This window comes from Schistocerca americana, chromosome 1, assembly GCF_021461395.2.
Source record: "Schistocerca americana isolate TAMUIC-IGC-003095 chromosome 1, iqSchAmer2.1, whole genome shotgun sequence".
Lineage (NCBI taxonomy): Eukaryota > Metazoa > Arthropoda > Insecta > Orthoptera > Acrididae > Schistocerca > Schistocerca americana.
Window position 1 is genome coordinate 418,581,307 of NC_060119.1, and position 27,326 is coordinate 418,608,632.

At 44.3% G+C, this 27,326-nt stretch overlaps 1 protein-coding gene across 1 annotated transcript in view; it reads left to right on the forward strand.

Annotated features, from left to right (window-relative positions):
- Window positions 1-24,425, forward strand: part of LOC124602310 (CLIP domain-containing serine protease 2-like) — a 41,887-nt gene extending 17,462 nt beyond the window's left edge. The window contains exons 3-7 of the mRNA XM_047136313.1: window positions 3,288-3,385; window positions 6,946-7,051; window positions 11,131-11,321; window positions 12,196-12,297; window positions 23,109-24,425. Coding sequence (XP_046992269.1) covers window positions 3,288-3,385; window positions 6,946-7,051; window positions 11,131-11,321; window positions 12,196-12,297; window positions 23,109-23,419 — 808 coding nt within the window. The 3' untranslated portion in view covers window positions 23,420-24,425. The remainder of the gene's footprint in view (window positions 1-3,287; window positions 3,386-6,945; window positions 7,052-11,130; window positions 11,322-12,195; window positions 12,298-23,108) is intronic.
- The last annotated feature ends 2,901 nt before the right edge of the window (window positions 24,426-27,326 follow it).

The following is a 27,326-nucleotide window of genomic DNA, read 5'->3' on the forward strand; positions in this document are numbered from 1 at the left end:
ATTCTTTCCTTCCCCTCTCCCAGTAGGAAGCTACCATCTTCTGCCATTTTCAATTTTCTGCAGGGCCCACCCCTCAACGTTATCCATATTTTCCTGGACTGCCCTGCCTTTTGGCACTTTATACTAATTTCACCCTTCCACCTTCCTTGTCCCAGGAATTAGTGGATGATCCTCAGATGATTGTCTGGTCTGAGGTTTCTTCGCAAAAGTGGTTTGTCCTCCCAAGTTTAAGTTCTTGAATTAGCCTCTGGAACTAGTCCCTTGATTAGCATTAGTGTTAGCCATGAGGCCTTGACCTCGCTTCCATACCTGCCAGTTTCTCCCCCACATTTGCCCTACTTTCTTTCTTGTGCCTTCTTCACTCGGTGTTGTCCCCGATGTGTCTTGATCGTGGTGTGGTGTGGGGATCGGGAAATGCCGGTGTTACTGGTGCCGCAGCACACAGTGTTTGTGTGGTGAACTTGCTTTCGCCATACCCACTCTCCGCCCCGCCCTCCCGATCCCCCTCCTGTTCTTTGCTCTTCTGGTGCACCAATGTTCCTTTTACCTATTTGTTCGCCTGTTTTCTCTTGCTCTTGACTGAACTGTGCTATTTGTGTTCTTGCTCTTTGTTTCTGCCACCTTAGATCATGGGTCCAATGACCTCATTGTTTGGTACCCTCCTCCAATCAACTAACCATCAACTATTAAATACAAAGTAGTAAATATGCTTCAGATACGGAAGTACTATGATTATTATTTATTTATCAGACTGTTGGATCATGCGAGCCAGACCTACTTGGTCATAGAACGAGTCAGTACACAATTTCCAGAATGCTGATAAGAAAATTTACCAATTAAAGAATTAATAAAACACAAAAAAATTGAGAGCTTAGGAATAAATAACGTATTACAGAGAGAAGTCCACAGTTACTGCAAGGAATTCCTGTACGTATCAGGAGTGGTGTGCCATAAGGAAACCCATAAACTTGGATTTGAATTCTTAGGATTTATTACTCGTGTTTTTGGTTCTGCTGAAAATGAAACCTGCAGAACAGTGCACACAACTCTGTAAAATGCTAAAGCGAGTGCTATGCCGGTGCATACCTTTTTTCCCGCATTTCTTAGGAGTGACAAATTACTTGACGGAACAGGAATAGGACAGAATTCCATGACAACTGAACAATCGCCTACACCATCTTCGTGAAGTGACACAGAAGAAGAGTCTGATTGTCCTATTGCCCTTTCTTGCTCCAAGAATTTTGTTGACGAGTGCAGAATTGCCAGTTCCCATAGTTGCTGGAGCAGCTCAGCATAGCGCCCTTAAATTGGTTCACTGAATGCAATACACTACGTGCGTATACGCCAACTCATCATTTAAGTACCGATAATGGTCTGCGTCACTGTTAATGTAAAACTGACATGGTCAGAGAAACAAATCAGAGGCGTTACTGAATACAAGTTGTAGGGCAGACTAATTTTATTATTACTGTTGTCAGCAACAATCACAATGAGTGAAAGGAAAAGTTTGTTTGCAAATGATACATAGCACATATTTTACACATCTGCACTCTTGTGCAGTTATTTTTTGAGGAACACATGTTCAGACATGAATGTGTGTGTTTGGGACGAGGGAGGGGAATGGGGGCGGTAGGGGATGTAAGAAAATGCACTTACTCTGGAATGATTCACCAGAAACTACGGATCTCTTCTATCAACTTAGAAAATATCCCTAAACAGTGTCCGAAATTTTGTCAGTCGAGTTCGTCGTACCCTGTACAGAACTCAGTGCATTATCGCCACCAACATTACTTCCACAGCGTTTTCTTTTTTTCCCCCATCATAAACCTCTTTCAAATATTCAAATGTGTTTGAATTCCTAAGGGACCAAACTGCTTAGGTCATCGGTCCCTAGACTTACACACTACTTAAACTAACTTATACTAAGAACAACACACACACACACACACACACACACACACACACACACACACACACATGCGCGAGGGAGGACTCGAACCTTCTGCGGGAGGGGCCGCGCAGTCCGCGACATGACGGCTCAAACCGCGCGGCCACTCCGCGTGGTGTAAACCTCTTTCTCATCACGATTTTGACCCTAGTAAGTTACTATGTATCCCCACTTCTGTGATGCATAACCAGTGCACTTTAGCAGACAACAATATTACTCCCATCGAAATTATGTGTAGAGTTTGTGCAAATCACTTGGTGCTCTCATTCTCAGATACTTCTGTATCGGCACTCCGGGAGTTACGCTGCCACAAGACACATACAGAGAACTAACTGTAATACTAGCCTTACTATGTTCAACCTTTTGACATAAGGTTCTACCTCTTAATGGGTAGATTATAGCAGCATTTTAAATTTCTAGATACACTCGGTTTTTGTATGAAGTATTGAAAATGAAATAATTGTTGCCCCTAGAAGCTTTCAGATAAGCTACCTGCAGCTAGTATCGTGCACCATAAACCATGTAGCAGGTTACCTATTTAGTAATGGAGGCGATTCATTCGACAAAAACAAAAAATTTTTTACTCTAGTTATTCTTTAATTGTAAAAGCTCTGAAAGATTTTTAGAAAACGTCTAATGCCATTTGTAAGAGGGCACACTGAAAGTAATACCTCCGAATTTTTTATTCTGTTCTCCATACCTGCTGAGGTAGTACATGTCATACATATTGCAAGGTCGACTTTCCTGCTTTGCTGACGCACATTGCAACCCTCTGTCCTAGAGGGCTCCGAATTGTAGCGTGTAACAGTGGCGGTGTGTAACGTAAACATGTAGAAGAAAGAAGAAAGCTTTGTACAGTGATGATTGTATCGACACTAGTAATGTGCGACGTTTGGTTGTTCGTGCTCGTAATGAAAGAAACGGTGTCTAACGTCAATATGTGTGACTGTTTTCGGACAGAACGACCACGTACAGCAACCAACGAGACTAATCTGAATCAGGTTAATCATCTCACCAGTGAAAGACGTCGCATAACGCAGACATAATTTTCAGGTAAGTGAGCATTTGGAATTCATGCGTAAAGGTGTTTCGAGACCCCCAGAAAACTGAAAGCACTAATTCGAAGGGTTCGGCGGCACATGGAACACAGTCTTCAGCATGACAATGCCAGAGCACACACCAGCGCTGACAAACCACCAATAATCCGACTCCTTAGATTCACTGTCATCGATCATTGTCTCAAAAATGGAGGATGTGTGTTGCCACTACAAGCTTCGTTACTTGCCTGTGATAGGAAGACACATTTCTATTCCTTACGCAGTGTGCTCATTTGTTGCAGGAATACGTGCGGACACGACGACTCTGAGCGTGTCTTCGGCGGCAACGTGACCGCCATCAACCAGTATCCCTGGATGGCGCTGCTCGGCTACTCGTCACGTAAGTTGCACGCCACACTCTTATTCCCCTCGTCTTCTTTGTTGCTGACAGTTGCCATTACATTCTACTTAGCGTTGACAAAATGTTCTGGAGAAGTAGTTTATTTCGAAGACACATCTGGATAAAATTCTCTGTAATTTTAACCAAAGCCTCTGGCGCCTTCCTCCGTTGTCATCAGGAGCTGACTAACACTGGTAGATATGTACGTTTATTACCTTCTGCTTGAGCCCCAACGCCTTCTCCAGAATCACCTTGACCTTTCTGCCGCATGGTGTAACCAGTGGCTCCTTCCAAGACGCAGGCAATAATCGTAGGTCGTACCACACGCTCCTTCCGGCTCCTTGACTTCTCCCTTACAATCAGCGTCCGTCCTGTCCGCCTCTCCCCCACCCCCACCTACCTTGGCAATTTATCGTCACTTCATCTGGATCCCTCATCTCTGCTCTATCCAATCCAAAGCCCAGAACCACCTCCGACTCCTCAAACTCCTCTCTGGCCGGAAATGGGGGTTGAACCCCTCTACCATCCTCCACACCTACAAATCCTTAATCCGTCCCACCCTCTGTTATGCCAGTCCCACTTGGATATCCGCCCCCCCCCCCAATTTCTATAAGTCCCTCCAGATCCTTGAGCACCATGCCCTCTGCCTCACCTTCTGTATACGCCTCCTGTCCCCCACGCGGATCCTCTACGACCTGATTCCTTTCCCCCAACTGCTCCTATTCCTTGAACATATCTACACCTCCCGCTGCCTTGATCCCCCTCACCCCCTGGTTGCTCCTCTCCTCTCCAACCGCTGCCCTCTGCTGCGCCTTCACTGGTTTGTCCCCCCTACCCTCCATCTCTACACCCTTCATCCCCTTTCCCAAGGTGGCTTCCGTCAACTCCCCCTCCCAAATGATGGCCTCTCTCCCTCCATTTATTCCTCCTATCAACTCTGATTCTCACCTCCCCCCTACTTTCCTCTGTCCTTTCCCCGGGCTCCCTCTTCCCCCTCTTCCATCCTGTTTCTTCCCCGCCTACCCTCTCTCTGCCTCCCTTCTCTCCCCTGACTCCTTTCTGCTCTCTCCTCCACTGCCTTTCCCAATCCTCCACGCCCAGCCCCCCCCTTTTCTATGTTCCCTCCCTCCATCGGCCCTCCCTTTTTTCTTTTCCTCTCCTCCCCCTTTTCCCTCTCAAAGGTCCGGGTCCTCCCCCCCCCCCCCATCTGCTACCGTGTTACCTGTATCGTGCTGTTATAAGTGGGTGTTTAGTGTTGTGCGTCACCTGTAAGTGTTGCGAACAGCTGTCGTACTGTCGCTAGTTGTTTTTATCTCGTCCGAACAGAAACCAGACTGTCTCCGTGCTTTTTAATTGTGCTTGTCTATTTCTTTCGAGTCTTCATGCGCATCGTCACCACAGTGTTTTTATATTTTAAATTCCACAACTTACCGCCATTTTACAGTTTTATAGCCTGTTTTTCTTGTTTGTTTCTATTCTCATTATATTTAACTTTTCTGTAAGCTGTAGAGCAGCATATTACGCTGCTGCCACCCCCCCCCGCCCTCCCCTCCCCTCTGGGAGGGAACTGAAATCCAATTAAGAAGAAAATATTCTGCTTGAGGTCATCATGAAGTATCCGCCAACTGTTACACACTCAGTACCACAATCACTTGAAAAAGCCAGCTTCGCAATGACGATGGGGAAAGTGGCCAGAAGCTTTAGTTATCACACAGGCTTAGCGTGTCAAGATACAGTGAGTCTTCCAACTCTCTCTCTCTCTCTCTCTCTCTCTCTCTCTCTCTCTCTCTCTCTCTCTTAAAACTTGAGGATTGTACACAGAATAGATCAGCTATAGGCAGTTATTTGCTGTGACACTTTACTTAAAATATAGATTACACTGTAAATTAGACCTCCCTCGTATACAACTACGGCAAGTTGTATGTTTAGTACATTTAAAAAAAAAGTTTTAACTATGATAGTTGTTCGATAACGTAAGCCAAAATATTATCAATCTTACTACAAACAAGAAATTCAGCTTGAGTTGATGAGGACGAATTTCAGCTTCAAATCGCAACGGCCGTGTAATTCACACTATTAAGTACAGATTTATATTGCCTAACCGTAAGAGATTAATGTCTGATTACTACTTCAGGTATTTTTTCCTATTTCCTGTGAAAACTAATCTAAGTTCATAACTTTCAGCTCAGTGACTGTCATCGATTATTATTTTCAGATGAGATTTGGTAGAACTAAATCAGAATGCAGCAGAAATTCTCGTTGTAATGGTTCGTTCTCTCAACTCAGATTACCATTTCAGAGTTTGACAGGAATAATAAGACAGCCGCGGCGGCAGAATCTCTCTCTTCATTAGGGAGGTCGACAACACTTCTCCTCGTTGTGTACAACCACGTTATTGAGGTCTCTGTGACTGTTGTCACTCACACCCTGTCCTGGGCGCTAATGACGGTTGTAGTTGTGCGCCCTAAAACCACAAAAAAAAACCTCACACCCTGGTGTCTCCTCCGCTTTTCCTTCCATTAAATTAATCAGCTACGTCAGTATTGATTGCGCTTTGTAATAAAACACAGTGGTGCATATCCTTAGAACGAAAGAGGTCATTCAAAGGCCACTGGTTCCCTTTCATTGCTCTTGATGATAATAGATGTTTTAATGATATTACGCACGGCTGTTACCGAGCGAGGTTAACACACTGGACTCTCATTCGGCACGAAGACTGTTCAAGCCGCGTCCAGCCATCCTGATTTAGGTTTTCCGTGATTTCTCTAAATCGCTTAAGGCAAATGTCAGGATGGTTCCTTTGAAACGGCACGGGCGCTTTCCTTCTCCATCCTCCCCTAATCCGAGCTTTTGCTCCGTCCCTAATGACCTCGTGGTCGACAGGACATTAAGCACTAATCCTCCTCCTCCTCCTACGGCTATTCGTCTTAGATGTTCATGACTGCGGTCGAATGACTTCGACTTGAACTCATGGACTTCATTTACAACTTACTAATCGCTGTGTAGCTGAAAACGACAAGTAGTATACCAATAAATATTGTTCAGTGTCATGCAGAACAATGTTACCATTTCTTAAAGAGAATATATGAAATGTAAGATGTGGTACGTAATTCCAACAAGTGGATGTGTAATCCTGAAAATACCAGCCATAATCGTGCAAGAAACGAAAGATGATCAAATTAAAAAGAAGTAAAGCTGTCGTTAACGTGTAGGTTAGTTTGAACACTTCAATGTCCTTTCGTTCCTCAGAGCTTCGAACAAACTTAACCGACTAGTTGTAAGGAACCTACAGTTTAACATGGACTCATAACGCTGCAGATAGACATTTTTCACTTTAAGAAACATTACCAGAGGTTAAAGGAGGGATAGGTAACAGATAAAACTCCTAGCACTGATTATACATGCATGTACGTAAATTCGACGATTAAGTCCATTGCAGACCTCGATAACAGCAGTAGTTTTAACGGGTAACCACCATCTAATGTCATGATTTAAGCATTAGAACGAAATCATTTGTAGATGTTTTGTTGATTTAGTATTGAGGTGCTCAACGTTTGCAGGCGGGAGTCCGCGGGAGTTCCTGTGCGGCGGCTCGCTCATAAGCAGCCGCTACGTACTGACCGCCTCGCACTGCGTCAACGGCAGGAAGCTCGGCTCCTACAGACTGTGAGTACACCTCTCCATACTGGCTCCCAGCAGCGTGTCGTCATCGGAAGCGCGTAAGTTCGGCAACGACAGCAACTTTTGACGTCTTCTGGGGGCTGCACCGTTAGCTGTGATGACATAGGCGTCGAATCGTTCGCCTCACGCGATCATTGATTGACTGGCTGTTATGTGGAATATTTACTTTGAGGCGACGCGCCGACTGAGTGCCATAGGACGCTCCGACTACGTGCTGAGTAGTCATCTAGTGGGGGAGGAGGGTCTGAACATCAGAATAGAGAATTCCAGGTGAAATGGTTGGCAGTTTATCACTACGCTATTCCATGTACGACAAATACGAATGCAGCAATACTCACCAACCAATAAGACTCATGCCCACCTACAGATTACTTAGGTGCAGGTATCCGCCATACTTCATAACAAGTGCGATGAAACCAATTTCACCTAAATATCAAAGCTCCATAACCTCCTACATGGTGCTGGTAAGAATAAATGTATGGATCCAAAAATCTATTAATGGTAGCAACCTATTTTGGATTCTTTCAATGTTCTGTCGTACTGAACGCCTATACACGCCTGTGGTATTAAAGACTCTGAGAACCGGATTTCAGAAATGGCTGGCCAACTGGAAATATTTTAAATGCCAGTTGATGGTAAGATACACTCTAGGTATCCTGGGTGTATATCCTGTAAGATGACTGGACTTGCAATTTTTAATAAAGTTGTGCATCAGGCTTACTAAGTACCCATAACGCAAAACATCCGTGAAAATTTGCTTATCATCTGTGAAAGGTTCTTCTTGGAACCTCAGCGCCATTTTCATGTGCTGGTGGTTGCTCTAGAAGCGCACTTCACAGACTGTCTGGACAAGCCTTGTCAGTCTGTATGTAATTCTGCCAATACAATGCCTTGAGCTGTTTTAGTCGATAGTCAGATGTCAGTCTTGTGGTGGCTCTAGGTGGCTCCCTAGTAACGGACTACAAACCATTTTGTGTTGCCATTTCACAATCTTGGGTCGTGTAAGCCAAATTTGAGCGTTATACGATCTAAAACACGGGACTAGAAAAAGCTACATGCGGAAAGACTTCACTGATATTTCATTCTGTTTCAAACGTTTTTATAGTTGCTTTTCATGTTTTATTTAACTGATTCATTAGTAGCATCTAGTTTGATTTACATAAAATTTGCTGATAGATAAATCAAGACATTTGAGAGTATATACGACCGAGACACTAAGTAAATCAGTACAGAGAGCAACTAGTGCACTGCCGTTGTCACGGGAAGCTATCAATGCTCTTGGGAAAAAGTTCGAGAGGATACGTAACTTCGACGTATTTTATACATATATTATTATAGAGTATATAGATTATACAAGTAACTGACAATACTCAAAGATCTTGTTCAGCGATGTCACTAATGTATCGACGTGTAGATGGGACCGAAATTTAGCAAATTTCTTGTAATGTGAGAACTGTTTTAAGGAATTCTGCAGTTGTCGTGTTACAAATGTTTAAAAGCGTTTTATTACCATGTAGATCATTCCGTTTGTGAAGAGCTGTGTTGTCGTCTACCAGTCAACATAGAAAACAAAAGCGTTGCACTGTGCATTTCTCATTCAGTATTTTGTTTAAAAATATCGTAGGGAATGGACACTACTATATTTTTGTGAACACGTTTTCTGATCATGCTTTTGTAATAGGAGGTGACTTCAACTTGCTAGTTATAGATTGGGAGAATCATTCTATCAAGCTGTTTGACTCAAATGGCTCTGAGCACTATGCGACTTAACTTCTGAGGTCATCAGTCGCCTAGAACTTAGAACTAATTAAACCTAACTAACCTAAGGACATCATACACATCCATGCCCAAGGCAGGATTCGAACCTGCAACCATAGCTGTCTCTCGGCTCCAGACTGTAGCGCCTAGAACCGCACGGCCACTCCGGCCGGCATCAAACTGGTGCCAGACCAGGAATTCATGTCACACTATTCTGAATGTCTTGTCCATAAAAATTTCTTGGAGCAGATAGTTACAGAACCAAGTCGTGAAGGTGACGTTTTAGACCACCTAGCAACAAACAGACCTGAACTTATCGAATCACCTAACCTGGAGTGATCACAAGGCAAAGATAGCATCTATGACTGCAGGTATTAAAAAGAATATTAAGAAACGCTGGAAAGTATTTTTGAGGAGCAAGAGGGAAGATACAGATCGCTGATTATCTGAGCAGTCTACATTAAACACTCAGTATGAGAACGAAAATGTGGAGCACAAATGGACAGAAATTCCAAACCAGCCTTCAATATGCCATAGACAAGTATGTTCGGAGCAAGGTCTTAAGTGATGGGAAAGACCAACCATGGTTTTTATAGCCATTTTAGAAAACTACTTTGTATAGAAAAAGAAAACAGCACAGATTTAAAAGAAATAAAAATCTAGCTTGCGAATAGAAGCTCCCCTTCTTGACTCGTTTTGGCTCTGTCTGTGGCTTGGGAGAAAGCCACTACGCTTTTTATCTTAGTAGCAGCACCCGCTGTTTAATAGGCTCTATGTTTTACAGTCAAGCACCCACCATATATAAATGAAGTCAGGCAATAATGCAAATAAATAAATAATTTATAAATCACGTTATATAAAACTGAAGAAATTAATGGGATGATGGAATAATGTAGTCAACACAATGACGCATTCGATCTAAAATGGAATACAGTTTTGTCAGCAAAACTTAATCAAATACGACAATAGATTACAAAAGATTATTACAAACGTGTCTGTTCTGCCTGAAGTTGAAAAATAAAAATTGCAGCGGGTACAGAGAAGTTGCATAAAATGCGAACTACTTGGCAGCTGAAAGAGTTATAAAATCAAACCCAAGACCTGACGAAACTGTGGGCCGAAATTTACTCAGTTATGCTGCACTCTTATTCGAAGTTCATCATGAAATACTCACTCGCGTCAAGCTAATGTCCTTCACTTACGAGAAAAAACCAACACTCGAGAGGAAGCGAATCTAAAGAAAATGTAACTCATCCACGAAAGAAGGGGCTTACAAGACGCCTTTTCGACAGTTCGACAGATTCTCAATATTCATCATTCTGGGACCCTTATCAGGTACGACCAATAGAGGGGGGTATGGGGGGGGGGAGAGAGAGAGAGAGAGAGAGAGAGAGAGAGAGAGAGAGAGAGAGAGAGAGAGAGAGAGAGAATCCAACAAAGAGCGGCGTATTTCGTCATGGGATCGTTTGGTCAGGGCGAGAGCATAATGGGGATGCTCGACAGACCCCAGTGGTAGACACAAAAGAAACGCGTTGTGCATCACAGAGATACTGAAATACTGAGTGATGGTCTTCCGAAGAGTGTCGGATAACGTACTACTTCCTCCCCATATACCTGCCGAAATGACCACGACGGGAAAATTCGATCGGTTAGATCTAATTAAGAGATTTGCCGGCTGTTATTCTTCCCAAGTGCCATTCGCGAATGGAACAGGCACGGGGGGGATCAGTTAGTGGTAACAGAAGTACACTCCATCGCACGCTCTGAGGTAGCCCACGGAATGTTAATGTAGATAACAAAATGATTCAAATGGCTCTAAGCACTGTGGGACTTAACTTCTGAGGTCATCAGTCGCCTAGAACTTAGAACTAATTAAACCTAACTAACCTAGGGACATCACACACATGCATGCCCGAGGCCGGGTTCGAACTTGCGACCGTAGCAGCAGCGCGGTTCCGAACTGAAGCGCCTAGAACCGCTCGCCCACAGCGGCCGGCCAATGTAGATAACAATCTACCATCTATTACCACACAAATCGGACTTATATGTTGCTAAAGAAATAGGTTTCATTAAGATTGTCATGTGAGCAGTTCAGATTCTCATGTCTAATAAATTTTTAATTGTTACAATAGTTTACATAGGGAAAGAAAACAATGAGAAGTATTGCATAACAATAAGTTTGCTTTCAGAAAAAGTAAAGATACGGTCACCAGCAGTAAGAGCGAGCGGTTTTGATATCTAACACAGATACTTCGCTTTGAATGGTGGCAGTGTCTAACGTATGCTTTTTTTTTCTTCCCGTGCAGGGTGGCCGTGCGGCTGGGCGAGTGGGACCAGCGCACAGACGTAGACTGTTCCGTCGACTTCTGCGCTCCGCCGGCCGAGGACTACGGCATCGAGGAGGCCATCCCCCACCCGGACTACAACCCGCAGTCCACCAGCAACGCCGACAACGACATCGCGCTGCTCAGACTCGACCGCGACGCGTCCGATAACTGTGAGTGTCGCGCTGCCGGCTGCTCTTTCTCACGACGACTTGGTAGCCGCACTGGCAACCAGAAGTTAGGTTATAATGTGTCGTTATCTGACTGGTACAGTTTGACAAAGATAAGTGGCCCTCCACCCCTTTCCAGTATTTTCTGGAAAAAGTGAATCGCACACAAGCTTCACCTGAGGCCTCTCCATCGACTGCGACAGTAAATCTGTCTCTAACGACACATTTTTTGCAGTGGGAACCAAACACTTATTTTTGGTGTAAGATAACAGTGCTGGTTAAGTTAAACGAAACACGCTCGGCCTGGAAACGAAGATGGTGTTCATATGAAAAAAATTTCATATTTATCACGTCGTTGCATAATGTAACTAAAGTGTCGATTATATCAGCGGAACAGATACTTAGGTGCAATTTTTACAGTAGGTATATTTGTGTTTCCATCAAATGAACTGGGACGCCATATCACCATAAAACTCTTTGCGACTGTTTACCGCCAATCCAAATCAACCACTGAGGGTGAAGGACTATGAAGAGCTTTTATTTTCATTTAAAACAATAAAAATAACAGCAGGCAATTCAAACTATATTTCCGTTAAAGGTAACTAGCCTGAAGGATGACCCAAAACTTGTTAATTGGGAGCGGTTTTTCTGTGTTCCCCTGTGTGCAAGGCTGCCTATGCTTTTAATTTTGTTTATTTATAGTATGGAATAATTTGGACACTCATAATTCACTACACCTCAGCAGCTCTCTGTTTAACTTTTGTGAAGATATAGACAGGTTTTTTTAGTGTGTGTTTACGTATACTTGTTTGATAACAATTTATCACCAATTTTGTTATCTTGTGTCTTACAAGAGATACCTTTCTTTAAATTCTAGCTTTCATCAGACCAGTCTGCTTGCCAATTGCTCCTGAGATCAGGCAGACAAATTTCGTCGGGAAGAATCTTGTTGTGGCTGGCTGGGGTACAACGGAATATGGTAAGCCTCTCCATGTCTCAACAACTTTGGAAATATATCCTCAATAATGAAACCATATCATTGTGAACCTTGACACTCTTATTTTGGCGCCCGGGTTCCCGGGTTCGATTCCCGGCGGGGTCAGGAATTTTCTCTGCCTTGTGATGACTGGGTGTTGTGTGATGTCCTTAGGTTAGTTAGGTTTAATTAGTTCTAAGTTCTAGGGGACTGATGACCATAGCTGTTGAGTCCCATAGTGCTCAGAGCCATTTGAACCATTTGATCTTATTTTGGGGTGGCTAAGATAGTCATCACTCTCATGTGTCATTCCTTCACTGAAACAATAAAGGCAGAGCATGTACTGTATGTCGTCGATTTTGAGACTGGCAAATTTTAAAGCGATTGTCAGCGTCACAGAACATCTTATTTCTTTCTTTTTTTTCCAGTGTTCCATTGATACCACCATTAAGAGTAAAATGGGCTTCGTAATTCATCGCTAAATTATCGTTGTAGAAATTAGTTAGGCAGCAGGTTATCTTTTACTTTTTATTTTTTCAGAGAATTAAAACTTTATCGTCGAAATTCGTGATGAGACATTTAACTGCGGTGATGGTAGTATTTATAAAGCCACCGGTTATTCACACCGTTCATTGTAGTTCCTGATTGATTTTATTGACCCTGGTTTGAAAAATCCAAGTGCCAGTCACCTTGAAGAGATTTCTTGTATAATGATGATAATATGTTTACGACGATAATACACTTCTGGATTGCGAGTTAGGCGCAGCTACTATGCAATCATTCTTGTTAGCTAAGTGCTTCATAGATGTTAAGAATAAACATTATAATCTGGAAGGTGTCATTCGTTCAAAAGTTTCATAAATTCTTTGAAAGCAGTTTATGATTACATTCTAGCTCTTTATAGAAAGGATAACTTTTCCCCACAGCCGGCCAAAGTGGCCGTGCGGTTCTAGGCGCTGCAGTATGGAATCGCGAGACTGCTACGGTCGCAGGTTCGAATCCTGCCTCGGGCATGGATGTGTGTGATGTCTTTAGGTTAGTTAGGTTTAACTAGTTCTAAGTTCTAGGGGACTAATGACATCCGAAGTTGAGTCCCATAGTGCTCAGAGCCATTTGAACCATTTTTTTTTCCCACAAATCTATTCAAGCATTTATATGCTGCACATCAGTTACCGAGATGATTTGAAATATCTTCAGACATATTTGTGTTTTCAGATGTTTTCAGGGGTTCAGAATCGGATGTATTCTGAACCAAAACTATATTACGTAGAAACCAGTAAATATAATTTCGTCAGCTGCTGTTACATTTTTCTCGCTTCCAGAACATTGAAGGAACTCCTTGAAGTGAGAGATTCGGTTTGTTCGCGTTCTATACATATGATCTCTGTTCTAGTGCTGTTTAGATGCTATTATTTCGATACGAATAGTTCTCACCTGCACTGTTATAAAGAAAGTCCTCAAACTCTATGAAGCCAATTAGAAACTTCGAAACTAAATTTTGAAGATATTTTGGACATTGCAGTATAAGAATTTTATAACTTCACATGCAGGTCGACTGACTGTGAAAATGAAGAAATTTAAAACGTACTTACGTGATGCTGACAGAATACTGTATTTTCCCTGTATCTACGGCGTTACTTGGACGTTATTGAGGAAATTCTTGTGAGCAACATGTCTTTCTCATGGTGTTTTTTCTGAACAAGGACCATTACATTTTATTAAGGTAGCTCCTCAGCTGTCTTTCAAAGGCTATAGACACTCCCCACCAGGGGGTCCACAACTCTTTTGTGGATACGTGCGTAGCGAGCACGGGACCCCGAGCTAATGTGGCCCTCCTTCCTTTCCTGGCTGCATACCTTCCTTTTCCGCATCCTTCCCTATCCCCCATCTTCGCCCCCCCCTCCCCTCACCACAGGCTCTTTCCTTCCCTTTCTCCCCCTCTGGGAGTATGGTTTGTGCCTACGTCCGGAGACGGACGCTCGTAAATGTAATGCATTCTTCGCCTTCTCTGCTTGTATGTCTTCATCCTTCCTCTGTCTTTCTCTTTTCCTTACCTCTTCTCTTTACCTTTTTCTCTGCTGCGGCGTTTGAGACCTCTCTTCTTTCCTTTCCCTTTCTTTGTTTTTCCCTTTCTCTTTCTTCCTCCATGTGTGTGTCTGAAGGCCAACCCACGCATTTTCGTGCGTAGCCGGTGACGGGAATACGCGTAATTCCCCGCCCCGGGTAGACAGGTAGGACACGTACGTACCCCCTGGTAACGGCCAGGCCCAGGGAGGGGTGATTACCCGAGCTGATACCTTCCGAAAGTGCCGATTGGTCCCTCTGTCCGTTTGTCGGGAGGTGTGACCTGAGGTGTGAACAATCACATAAGGCGGGAGTGCCCTCTGAGAGGGCCCCCACAAGGGAGTAGCGCGCCATCAGAGACGCCAGTAATCATGGGGGATTCTTCCGCAATGGTTTCCTCATCTTTTACTATGTCTGCTCACAAGCGTAAGTTCAATGAGTCTCAGCCACAGACAGTCCTTCCATCGTTACCACAGTTCCTTGTTATTTCTTGGGTTGACGAAGGTCACGACTTCTCCATGGTCAACCCTTTCATTATTCAGAAAGGTGTCGACGCAATTGCAGGTCCTGTGAAGTCTTGTTCCAGATTACGAAATGGCACCTTGTTGTTAGAAACATAGTCAGTGCCCTCCAGGCACAAAAATTGCTGTGTACTTCTCTGCTCCACACCTTCCCTGTCTGGGTTGAAGCGCACTGCACTTTAAATTCCTCACATGGAGTCGTTTATACACGCTCCCTCGATGGATTGTCTGACGAAGAAATTCAGCACTACCTGTCTGACCAGGGCTTAACGGCTGTTCATAGAGTTGTGAAAAGGGTTGACACGAATATCATTCCAACCCGCACTGTCTTCTTGACATTTGACAAAGTTCAACTCCCATCAAAAATCAAAGCAGGCTATGACATAATTTCCGTTCGCTCTTATGTCCCAAACCATACGCGTTGCTATCGGTGTCAGCGGTTCAATCACACCAGCCAGTCCTGTTCCAATCCGGCCAAATGTGTCTTGTGTGGCAAGGATTCCCATGAGGGTGCTTGTCCACCTCCATCCCCTCGTTGCATCAACTGTATGGGTGACCACGCTGCTTCCTCTTGGGATTGCCCCATTTTTAAAGACGAAAAGCTCATTCATTAAATCAGAGTGAAGGAAAAGGTGTCGACCTTTGCTGCTCGAAAATTATTCTCCAGTCGACAGCCCACCGTGCCTCAAACAGCAAAATACAGCACTGTCTTTGCTTCTCCTCAGCCAACAAAGGAGGCGGCCACACAGACTTGCGACCTCACCTTTAGTGCCACGGTCGTTAGATCGGCCAGTGCAAAGATCGCCCGTTCAACCTCACCACTTTCGCCTGCCCACTCTGACTCACCCTTCATCGGGCTCTGCTAAATCTCTAGCCCAAAAGTCAGACACCAAGACTTCGAAAAAAGAGCATACTCGTGAAGATTTTTTACGTACCCCAACTTCACAACCATTGGTTCCTCCTTCGTCTAAACATCATGTTTCCAAGAAGGCTAATAAGAAACCCAGTTCATCTCCTTCTCCGCCAAGGCGTGTCTCATCTACAGCACCACCTGGCGGAAATTGCCCTCGGCCGTCTTCTGTGTTGCCGAGGCGCACTGCTGGCGGCCGATCAACCGGCCGATCGTTGGTGGCAGGAGCTGCTCCTGAACAACCTATGGATCAGGATTTTCTGCCTTCGGCCGAATGCCATTCCATGCTGTCGGTCGCAAGCTCTGAGCAGTCGTTGAGTTGACGGCAACCTTGGTCACATTCCTCCATTTTCTGTTCACCCTATGTCAATTATCCACGGGAGTATCCGCGGCATTCGAGCCAATCGGGATGAATTGTCGATCCTCTTACGATCCTACTCGCTGGTCATCTTCTGTCTTCAGGAAACAAAGCTGCGTCCCCATGACCGCTGCGTCCCCATTTTCAGTCCGTCCGATTTGAACTCCCCTCTGTCGAAGGCACTCCGGCCCATGGAGGACTCATGATTCTTCTCCATGATACTCTCCACTATCACCCAATCCCCTTAAACACTTCCTTCCAAGCTGTTGCTGTCTGTCTTTCCCTTTCTGGATATACCTTTTCTCTTTGTACTGTATACATTCCATCGTCCACACCAATGGCACGAGCTGATCTCCTTCATCTTCTTGGTCAGCTTCCACCCCCCTATTTGCTGGTTGGGGACTTCAATTCCCACCACCTGCTTTGGGGATCTCCACATCCTTGTCCACGTGGCTCACTATTGCTAGACGTCTTCCACCAAGCGGATCTAGTTTGCCTCAACACTAGGGTCCCTACATTTTTGTCTGCTTCCACGACAAATTTCTCTCATTTGGACCTTTCGGTCGGTACTGTTCCGCTAGCTCGGCGCTTCGAATGGTTCGCTCTTGATGATACACACCCGAGTGACCACTTTCCATGTGTCGTTAGACTGCAGCCTCAACTGCCATATATGCGCCAGCGACGTTGGATGTTTGCCCAAGCAGATTGGACACTTTTTTCGTCTCTAGCGACATTCGATGACCGTCACTTTCCTAGCGTCGACGATGAGGTCACACATATTACAGACGTTATTCTTACAGCTGCGGAACGTTCAATACCACGCACCTCCGAATTGCCCCGGCGCCCCCCAGTTCCTTGGTGGAACGAGGCATGCCGTGACGCAATACGTGAGCGGCGACGTGCTCTTCGCGTTTTCCGCCACCATTCTACTTTGGCCAACTGTATCCGCTATAAGCAGTTCCGTGCGCGATGCCGTCGCGTCATCCGCGATAGCAAGAAGGCAAGCTAGAAATTCTTTATTAGCTCATTTAACACCTTCACTTCCTCCTCGGAAGTTTGGAGTCGGATTCGGCGGTTATCAGGCGCGCCTAGTTTCTCCCCGGTATATGGGCTCACTGTCGCGCGTGATACGTTAGTGGACCCCGTCGCAATTTCTACCTCATTGGGTCAACACTTTGCTGGGATTTCTAGCTCTTCAAATTACCCGCCAGCGTTTCTCCCGAAGAAGCGTGCAGTGGAAGTGCAACCTCTTGCTTTCTTCTCTCAGAATCGCGAAAGCTATACCACTGTTTTCTCCATGCGGGAATTCCAACAAGCACTCTCTTCTTCTCGCTCCTCCGCCCCAGAACCGGATGGTATCCACATCCAAATGTTGCTGCATTTATCATACCATAGTCTGCGCTACCTCCTTCGCCTTTATAGTCGAATTTGGACCGACAGTACTTTTCCCAGACGATGGCGGGAAGCTATCGTCGTTCCTGTTCCGAAACCTGGTAAGGACAAACATCTCCCCTCTAGCTATCGCCCCATTTCTCTCACGAGTAGTGTATGCAAGGTTTTGGAGCGTATGGTGAATTGCCGTTTAGCTTGGTGGCTGGAGTCCCGCAGTCTTTTAACACCTACCAATGCGGTTTCCGAAAGCATCGTTCTGCAGTTGACCATCTTGTTGCTCTCTCCACTTATATCATGAACAATTTTCTCCGGAAACGCCAAACAGTAGCAATATTTTTTGATCTGGAGAGAGCATACGATACCTGTTGGAGGACAGGCATCCTCCGCACACTGTTCTCTTGGGGCTTTCGAGGCCGGCTGCCCCTTTTTCTTCGCGAATTTATGGCAGAGCGAACATTTAGAGTGCGGGTGAACACTAATCTCTCCCGTACTTTCTCCCAAGAAAACGGGGTACCCCAGGGCTCCGTGCTAAGTGTTGTACTGTTTGCCATTGCCATAAATCCAATTATGGATTGTCTCCTTCCTGATGTCTCGGGCTCCCTCTTTGTGGACGATTTTGCGATCTACTACAGCTCTCAACGGACCAGCCTTCAGGAACGACGTGTTCAAGGATGTCTCGATCGCCTCCACTCTTGGAGCATCGAAACCGGCTTCCGTTTTTCTCCCAGTAAGACCGTTTGTGTTAATTTTTGGCGACGTAAGGAGTTTCTTCCACCCTCCTTACATCTAGGACCTGTCAACCTTCCGTTTTCGGACGTCGCTAAATTCTTGGGTCTTATGTTTGACAGAAAACTGTGCTGGTCCTCCCACGTTTCCTATCTTTCGGCTCGCTGTCTGCGATCCCTCTACACCCTCCGTGTCCTTAATGGTACCTCCTGGGGAGCGGACCGAGCGGTCCTTCTCCGCCTCTATCGCGCCTTAGTGCGCTCGAAATTGGACTATGGAAGCATAGTTTACTCCTCTGCTCGGCCGTCTATTCTTCGGCGTCTCGACTCTGTCCATCACCGTGGATTACGTTTAGTGTCTGGAGCTTTTTTACACCAGCCCTGTGGAAAGCCTTTATGCTGAGACTGCTGAACCTCCGCTGTCCAATCGGCGAGCAGTCCTGAGTCGTTATGCTAACCATTTGTCTTCCATGCCTGCTAATCCAGCCCATGACATTTTTTTCGACGCCTCCTTGGATGTAGGGTATGCAGGCCGCCCTTCCTCCCTACTACCACCGGAAGTCTGCTTCCGTCAACTGCTCCATTCTCTTTCCTTCCGCTTGCCTAAAACCTTCTTGACAACTTGGGGTACAGCACCGCCTTGGCTCCGTCCCCGGATCTGCCTGCTCCGTGACTTTTGTCAATTTCCCAAGGAAGGTACCCCTTCACTTGTTTATCGTCGGGCATTTGCTGCTCTATGTGCACAAATGAAGGAAGCCACATTTATTTACACCGATGGCTCGAAAACATCGTTAGGTGTAGGGAGTGTCTATATTGTTGGCGACACCCCAAATCGATTTCGGCTTCCCGACCAGTGTTCGGTTTATACTGCGGAGCTTTACGCTGTTCTCCAGGCTGTCCAATAAATCCGTCGCCATCAGCGGGTACAGTATGTTATCTGTTCAGATTCTCTCAGCTCTCTCCTCAGTCTCCAAGCTCTCTACCCCGTCCACCCTCTGGTCCACCGGATTCAGGACTGTCTGCGCTTGCTCCACCTGGGGGGCGTCTCGGTGGCGTTCCTCTGGCTCCCAGGACACGTTGGTATCTGTGGAAATGAGGCGGCCGATATAGCGGCCAAGGCTGCAGTCTCTCTTCTTCGGCCAGCTATTCGATCGATCCCCTTCGCCGATCTACGGAACGTTTTATGTCATCGTGTTGTTCATTTATGGCACGCGCATTGGTCGACGCTTCCCAATAATAAATAGTGGGACGTGAAACCTCTTCCCTGTGCTTGGACCTCTTCCTCCCGAACGCGTCGTCGGGAGGAGGTACTTTTAACTAGACTCCGGATAGGGCACGGTCTTTTTAGCCATCGACATCTTTTAAGCGGCGATCCTCCCCCACTCTGTCCCCACTGCTCTCAGCTGTAGACGGTAAGACACCTTTTAATTCAGTGCCCCTATTTTACTCTGTTACGCGCCCGTGTACAGCTGTCGCCTGATATATCGTCCATTTTAGCAGATGACACGCGCTCGGCCGATCGCGTTCTCGAGTTTATTAGTGCCAGTGAGATGACGTCAGTCATTTGAAGCTTTTTTTGGGGACAACCAACCCCTTTCTGTAGTGGATTTTTAAGCTTTCCTTCTGCTTTTAGTTTCTCCAATTTTTTGAGTTTCGTTCCCATTGCTGCTAGTTTCCATTTTCGTTTTTTACTGTTTCCTAAGTCACAGACCGGGCGCTAATGACCATAGCAGTTTTGCGCCCTAAAACAAAAAAAAAACAAAAAAAAACTCTGTTCTAATCCTATTATCAGGAAAATCCTTGGCCGTAGTGGGAATCAAACCTCTACTCTGCTGACTCATGTATAGCCTTCGCAAATTTTGTATGCAGTGCAAACATCTAATTGCACTATCGGCTAGACATTATAAAATGAAAATGATGGATTAATGTAAGCTGAAATAAATGAATTATTTAATTCATTCATTAAGCTGAAATAAATGAATTATTTAATTCATTTATTTCAGCTTACATTAATCCATCATTTTCATTTTATAATGTCTGGCCGACAGTGCGATTAGATGTTTGCACTGCATACAAAATGACTTGGATAGTAAAACAAAAGCCTGGGAGAACGTTTGTCATAACAAAGCAGTTTGATAAAGAATGTGAAGCTATCTGGTAACTTACATGCTTCGCTATGAATAGCCTATTTTCGCCCAAAGGTTTCCTGTATTTCTCTTTAAACCTAGTTGCTTGCATTTACTCTCTTGTCGTGTTTACAGTTAGGTAACTACTTTTCATGTGACTCGTAGATTCTGGGTATATAAGAATAGTTGCATGTACATATTATTTCCTGGAATTTCTTCATATAAGTCGGGCAATGCCACTGAAATATCTGGGGGATGGTAAAACCTATCATGTCAAGCTTTGTGCATACTTAGTCAGAAACAAAAATGCAGTGGTTTGGTTGCATTTATTTAATACTGTAAAACTTCCACTCTAAGACATGATTGTACTGCAGAAACTAGCTTGTCTATCCAAGGCTGTATTTGACAAAAGTGAAGTAACACGTGCAATGTTTTGATTATTCTCATTACTTTGTGGCTTAAGGCTTTTGCTAAATGCCTCCACAAATGTTTTATGCAGTCACAGTTCATGAGGAGAGGTGTTCTTAATGCATCCAAACGGACAAGATAATGTGTGTTTAGTTCAGGAGTCCAAACAAATCAATATGCTAAAAACTTTACATTTTAATATATCACCGACTGATGTTTCTTTCCTCTCCATTCACTTTTGGGACACAGAAAGCATGACTGCTTACATCCTTTTATACACATTGTAATTAATGTAAGCGTGTCTTTGGCATGCCTACAGGATTGATAGGTAGGAGGCTGAAGCAGATTTCCGGATCCCTCACTTAGTACTGGCTCTTGAAACTATGTTAGTGTACTTTGTGGGGATAGTTTCTAATCTTCACGCATCTGCCAGTAGAAGATTTTCAGCATTTCCAACACACACTTTCGTAGGCCAAACAGATCTGTCACATTTCATGCTGACCTCCTTTGTGTGCGTTCAACATTTGCTGTTGGTCTCACATACTTCAACAAATGTTCTAGGAATGGGTGCATGAAATATTCATACCTAATCCCTTTTCTACACTGACTGACTACTTTCCCATCACCCTGCCAACGAACCAAAGTACGCCACTCACCCACTGACGTTCTTTCAAAAGGATAACAACATTTTGCACTTCCTCTGTTACACAATTTTGTATTTCTGCACATTTAAAGCAAGGTGCTAATATTTGCACTACACTGAAATCTTGTCTGGAATATGCAAGGGTGCTTGAATTGTTGTCGGGCACTGCATCGGACTGATTTTTTCAAGGCAGCAGCTCCTCTTCGTCAGGTATCGCTTCGTATAAATATTGTGCAGTTTCTACAACACTATCTGATGCAACGCCTGATAACCTTTCAGGCAACTACTTCGTTAGAAAAGCCTTGTGTGTGCTGATCTTACCTAGAAATATTTCATTGGATACCCAAAACTCTTAGGTTACTACTAACACTGTCACCAGATCATTAGTTTAATATAACAGTCCCAGCTCACTTACCTTGGCACGTCTGAAGTTATATCTAAATGTCTAGATGTCTGCGTCCTCTCCACCAAGAAAACTTCAGTCTTGTCACAGATTTAGTTTGGTACATCACACATACATCGACATCTGCAAACATACTCCACAAGCCACCATACGGTGCATGGCGGAGGATATCTTGTACCAATCGTATTCATCCCCTTTTGTGCTACACTCGCAAAGGGAGCGATGAAAAAGACCTGTGTATGAGCACTGATTTCTCTTAACTTCTGTTCAGTCGTTACACGAAAATTAAGTTTATGGCAGTAGAATCGCACGGAAGTCTGCCACAAATGGCAGTTCTCTTATTAGTATTCCGTAGAATTGTTCCAGCAAACTGCTGACCATTATCTTTCCTTACTACAGTCCTTATGTGCTCATTCCGTTTCATATTCAATCGCGACGACGACGACTCAAACCCGCGCATAGCTATTCTGATTTAAGTTTTCCGTGGTTTCCCTAAATCACTTCAGGCAAATGCCAGGATGGTTCCTTTGAAACGGCACGGCCGATTTCCTTCCCCATCCTTCCCTAATCCGAGCTTGTGCTCCATCTCTAATGACCTCGTTATCGATGGGACGTTATAGGCTTACCTTCTCCTCCTCCTCCTCCTCCTCCTCCTCCTCCGTCTTTTATTCCATTGCGACATTACGCCTATGTATTTAAGTGAGATGATTGCATCAAAAAGCACATCATTAATACTGCATTCAAAAATAACAGGACTTTCCTTCCTACTCTTCTGCGTTACTTCACATTTTTAACATTTCGAGTAAGTCCCCATTCATCACACCAATTATAAATGTCTAAATTATCCTGTATCATCCTACTGTCATTCGATGGCGACACTTTCCCTTACTGTAGAGCATCATCAGCGAACAGTTGCAGCTTGCTGCTCACATAGGTCGGTCGTGTCGCATTTCCCTGGGGCACTCCTGACGGTAACCTTGTCTTTAACGAACAGCTTTGTCCACGACGTCTTTGAGCCACTCTCATATCTCATAACATATTCTGTATACTCTGACGTTTGTCATTACTCTGCAGTGTGGCACTGTGTCAAACGGTTCTCAGACATCTAGAAATATGGATCTGGCGGTTGCTCTTCATCAATGGTTCCTTTGCACGAGCCTTACTTTCTAGATTCGGGCTGATTTGTCAAAATACGTTTTTTGTCGCAGAGGAATTTATTGTAAGCCCCTGCTTTGGTTAACAAGAGCGTGTTTTGTGTGTACAGGTGACGTCAGCCCAGTGAAGCTGTACGTGGGTGTGCCGGTGGTAGACGAGCAGACGTGCCAACAGCGGTACTCGCGCTGGAACCGGCGCATCGTGGCGTCGCAGATGTGCGCCGGCGGCAAAGAAGGCAAGGACTCCTGCACCGGCGACAGCGGCGGCCCGCTCATGGCCTTCCAAGGCCGGCCACCTAGGGGTGTCCTCGTCGGCGTCGTCTCGTTCGGCCCCCGCGAGTGCGGCATGAAGGGCTACCCTGGCGTCTACACCCGCGTCTCCTCCTTCCTCACCTGGATACTCGACACCATTCGGCCTTAACGTCACGCACACGGCATACACCAAACTACACCTTCTAGACCTCTCATCACGTGCAACATTCGACTGGATGCATCCAGACGAAGTACATCACACATTAATGTTCACATTAGGACAGCGAATATCAGCGATATTACACCTTAAGAGGTGTTAGCTCTTAGCAGTATCTTTTCACATGCCATTACACACCATTGTCTTTAAAATATAATTTCAATATAAATTTTTCTTCTTTTGTTACCTTTAAATGTCTAGTACACACACAATTCACAAAAACGATCCTTAAAGGAAAAAATTGAAACACACTACTGTCATGTGATATCCATGTGTGAAACAGGTTAAGAACCTGATTATTATGGGAAGAATCTCCGGTAATTAGTAATAAAATCCATCCTGAGAACAACAAAATTTCGTAAAGTTTCGATAGCTGCGCAACATGTATATCGACGACAACTGAAAACACCGAAATGAAACGGCTTAATCCTGACGAGCAAGTGATTCGTTGTAAATTCTGTGACAATGTGGCTGTAAATAACGTGACAATGTGGTACTGTTAACAACTGCTGCTTCAGCTGACACAGTGTACTGTTTTATGCAGTAACAACGAGCGCTGCCTTCTCATACCCGTTTGCGCTGTAATTTAAGGAATTGAATTTCCTCCAGTTATTCTCACTCCGATCCTACACTCACCAAAACAGGACTTCTTTGGCCACATTGTCGTTATCTCGGAAAATAATTTCGTTTGCAACATTTAATATATTTATGCGTTCTTTGTACATTGCCAGTACCTACATTCCGTTCTGGTTTCCTGTGACACTGTTTCGTGATTACATGTATAGACGTGCTTTCAAGCAGAGAAAGTGATTTTGAACATTGAAACCATACTGTGTATTGAAGACTTTTTACAAACTTAATTTATTTTGTTATCCTTGCACATCATGGGAGTGAGCTGTACCATGATGTATAGACTTACTTTTTTTACTCATAATTTATAAATAAACGTTTTAAAGTATATCTTCTTTCATTTCTGTTTCATGTAAAACGAAAGCATAGCAAACGTCTGATCTTGAGGGTTTCTCGTCAGTAAAGCAGTCACCCACAGACAGACAATACAGGCTTTGACGCCTAGCATGTCTGCATTGTGAACACAGTTTGTTACACTTTTGTCACAGTTGCAAATTACTACTGACCCACAGGTCTGTTGCCGGAGAAATTATCAGTATACTTGAAGCAATAGCTAAATTTTCTGAATGTTGAAACTAATTTGTCAGAAAACTGACATTCTGAAATATAACTACGATATAATATGTAAATACCCAGCAACCTATAACTCTTTGAATAATTTTGTTCATACGAGTTTAGAGTGTTCTGTACTCTGTACTCCTGGTGACATCTATTTTGGGAGACACTGGAACATTATCCTTTGCTTGAATAAATAATCGAGGACATGGAAACAGAATCTAAGTGGCGTCACCTCAAAAGGTGTCCTACAGGTTTCAAACCATATTGAATTATCATTATTATAATTACATACTTCACCATCACATCTGCACTGTTCTTTCTTAAAGTGCGTGCAGATCATGGTTGTTACAAAAAACACCAAAGTGTTCCACAGTAAGCGGAAAGATACACCCTATTAGAAACTGTATGTGAAATTACGAACAAATCACCACTTGACTGTACATACTTCCTGTCACACCGGAAACGTAGGCTGTTGCTACACAGTGAAAATACTTCATTGTATCAAACTGCTAACTGACACGAGCAAGAAACCATCCAAGTGAACGACAAAGAAAATCTTAGTTATTATTCATAAACTAGCTGTACCTGCCCACACATTGCTGTGGCTCAGTCTGGTTAAATGGAAAAGAAGAGAGAGCGAGAGCGAGCACAAGTTTCTAATTGATATATGCTTAAGCGCCAAAGAAACTGGTATAGGTATGCGTAATGAAATACAGAGAGATGTAAACAAGCAGAATACGACGCTTCGGTCGGCAACGCCTATATAAGATAGTGTCCGGCGCAGTTGTTAGATAGGATACTGCTGCTACAATGGCAAGTTATCAAGATTTAAGTGAGTTTGAACAACCACAAGCGATGGAACACAGCATCTCCGAGGTAGCGATGAAGTGGGGATTTTCCCGTACGACCACTTCACGAGTGTACCGTGAGTATCAGGAATCCGCTAAAATATCAAATCTCCCACATCGCTGCGGCCGGCAAAAGATCCTGCAAGAACGGGACCAACGACGACTGAAGAGTATCGTTCAACGTGACAGAAGTGTAACCCTTTTGCTGACTGCTGCAGATTTCAACGCTGGGCCAGAAACAAGGGTCAGCGTGGGAACCATTTAACGAAACATCATCGATATGGGCTTTCGAATCCGAAGGCCCACTGTGTACCCTTTATGACTGCACGACACAAAGCTTTAGCCTCGTCTCGGCCTGTCAACACCGACAATGGACTGTTGGTGACTGGAAACATGTTGCCTCGTCGGACGAATCTCATTTAAATATGGAACGAGTGAATGGACGTTTACGGGTATCACGAATTCATGGACCCTGCATGTAGGCGTGGGACTGTTCAAGTTACGGCTATATAATGGTGTGGGGCGTATGCAGTTGGAGTGATATTGGACCCCTGATACGTCCAGATACGACTCTGACAGGTAACACGTACGTAAGCATCATGTCTGATCACCTGAATCCATTCATGTCCATTGTGCATTCCGACAGACTTGGGCAATTCCAGTAGGACAGTGCGACACCCCACACGTCCAGAATTGCTACAAAGTGGGTCCAGGAACACTCCTCTGACTTTAAACACATCTGCTGGCCACCAAACTCCCAAGACATGAACATTACTGAGCGTATCTGGGATGCCTTGCAACTTGCTGTTCAGAAGAGATCTCCACCTCCTCGTTTCCCCCTTCTCTCTAACTTTGAGCAATGTTTATTCTTACTACTAATTAATTTTCAGTGGTAGTATTCTGATCACAATCCGTTAAACCAGAAATAAAACTATCCCGTTTCTGTGTAAATCTTCTGCGAAAAATAAAGCAAATCCGCATATTTTACGGTAGAATAAGTTCTCTTTTAAAGGCCGTTTTACTAGAAACCTGTACGCTGATGTTTGAAAAACATATATATTCTATACAAGGTGAGTCACTATCTATTACCACCAAGAATAACTCCGAAAGTATGATAGGAGCTGGAAAATTTGTGGAACAAAAGTTGCATGGGATGACATGGGCCATAATATGACGTTGGTTTTCAGTTGCTAAGTGGAGTCGCTTCAGAGACAGTCAACTTATTTTAATGGGATGCTATAATTTGGTACTTATTTTCTGATAACGGCTATCGAGACGAATTCAAATGATGTGTAACTGTACCGTCTTTGAAGGCCAACGAAGGTCACGAAGGTGGCAAGAACGTCCATTTACAGAAGGTGTTCCAAGTGATGACCATTGGTGTCATTGCTGCAGTCTTCCTATCATAGATTGAGTGGTATTCCTTATCACATCGGCACTTACTGAAGCACATGCTCTGACAATTCCCTCTCACGTACCTTCAGATGTAGTTGGAATGTCTTTATAAACAATGTCTTTTACGAATCCCCACAAGAAAAAATCCAGGGGCGGCCACGACACATCGCCACGTGCAATCCAACTATTTGGGAATTGTCGCTTCAACTCATTTCTAGCCATCAACGAAAAATGTGCCGGACACCTGTCGTGTTGATACCACATTCTGTTCCTTGTTCCTGAACGTATATCTTCCAATAACAGATCTAATGCTTCTTGCAGGAAGTGGTGTACTGCCTACCATTAAGATTTCCTTCGATGAAATAGGGGCTTAAAATTCTGTCCTCCAGAATCCCACACCATAAATTTACCGACCACGGTTTTCGGTG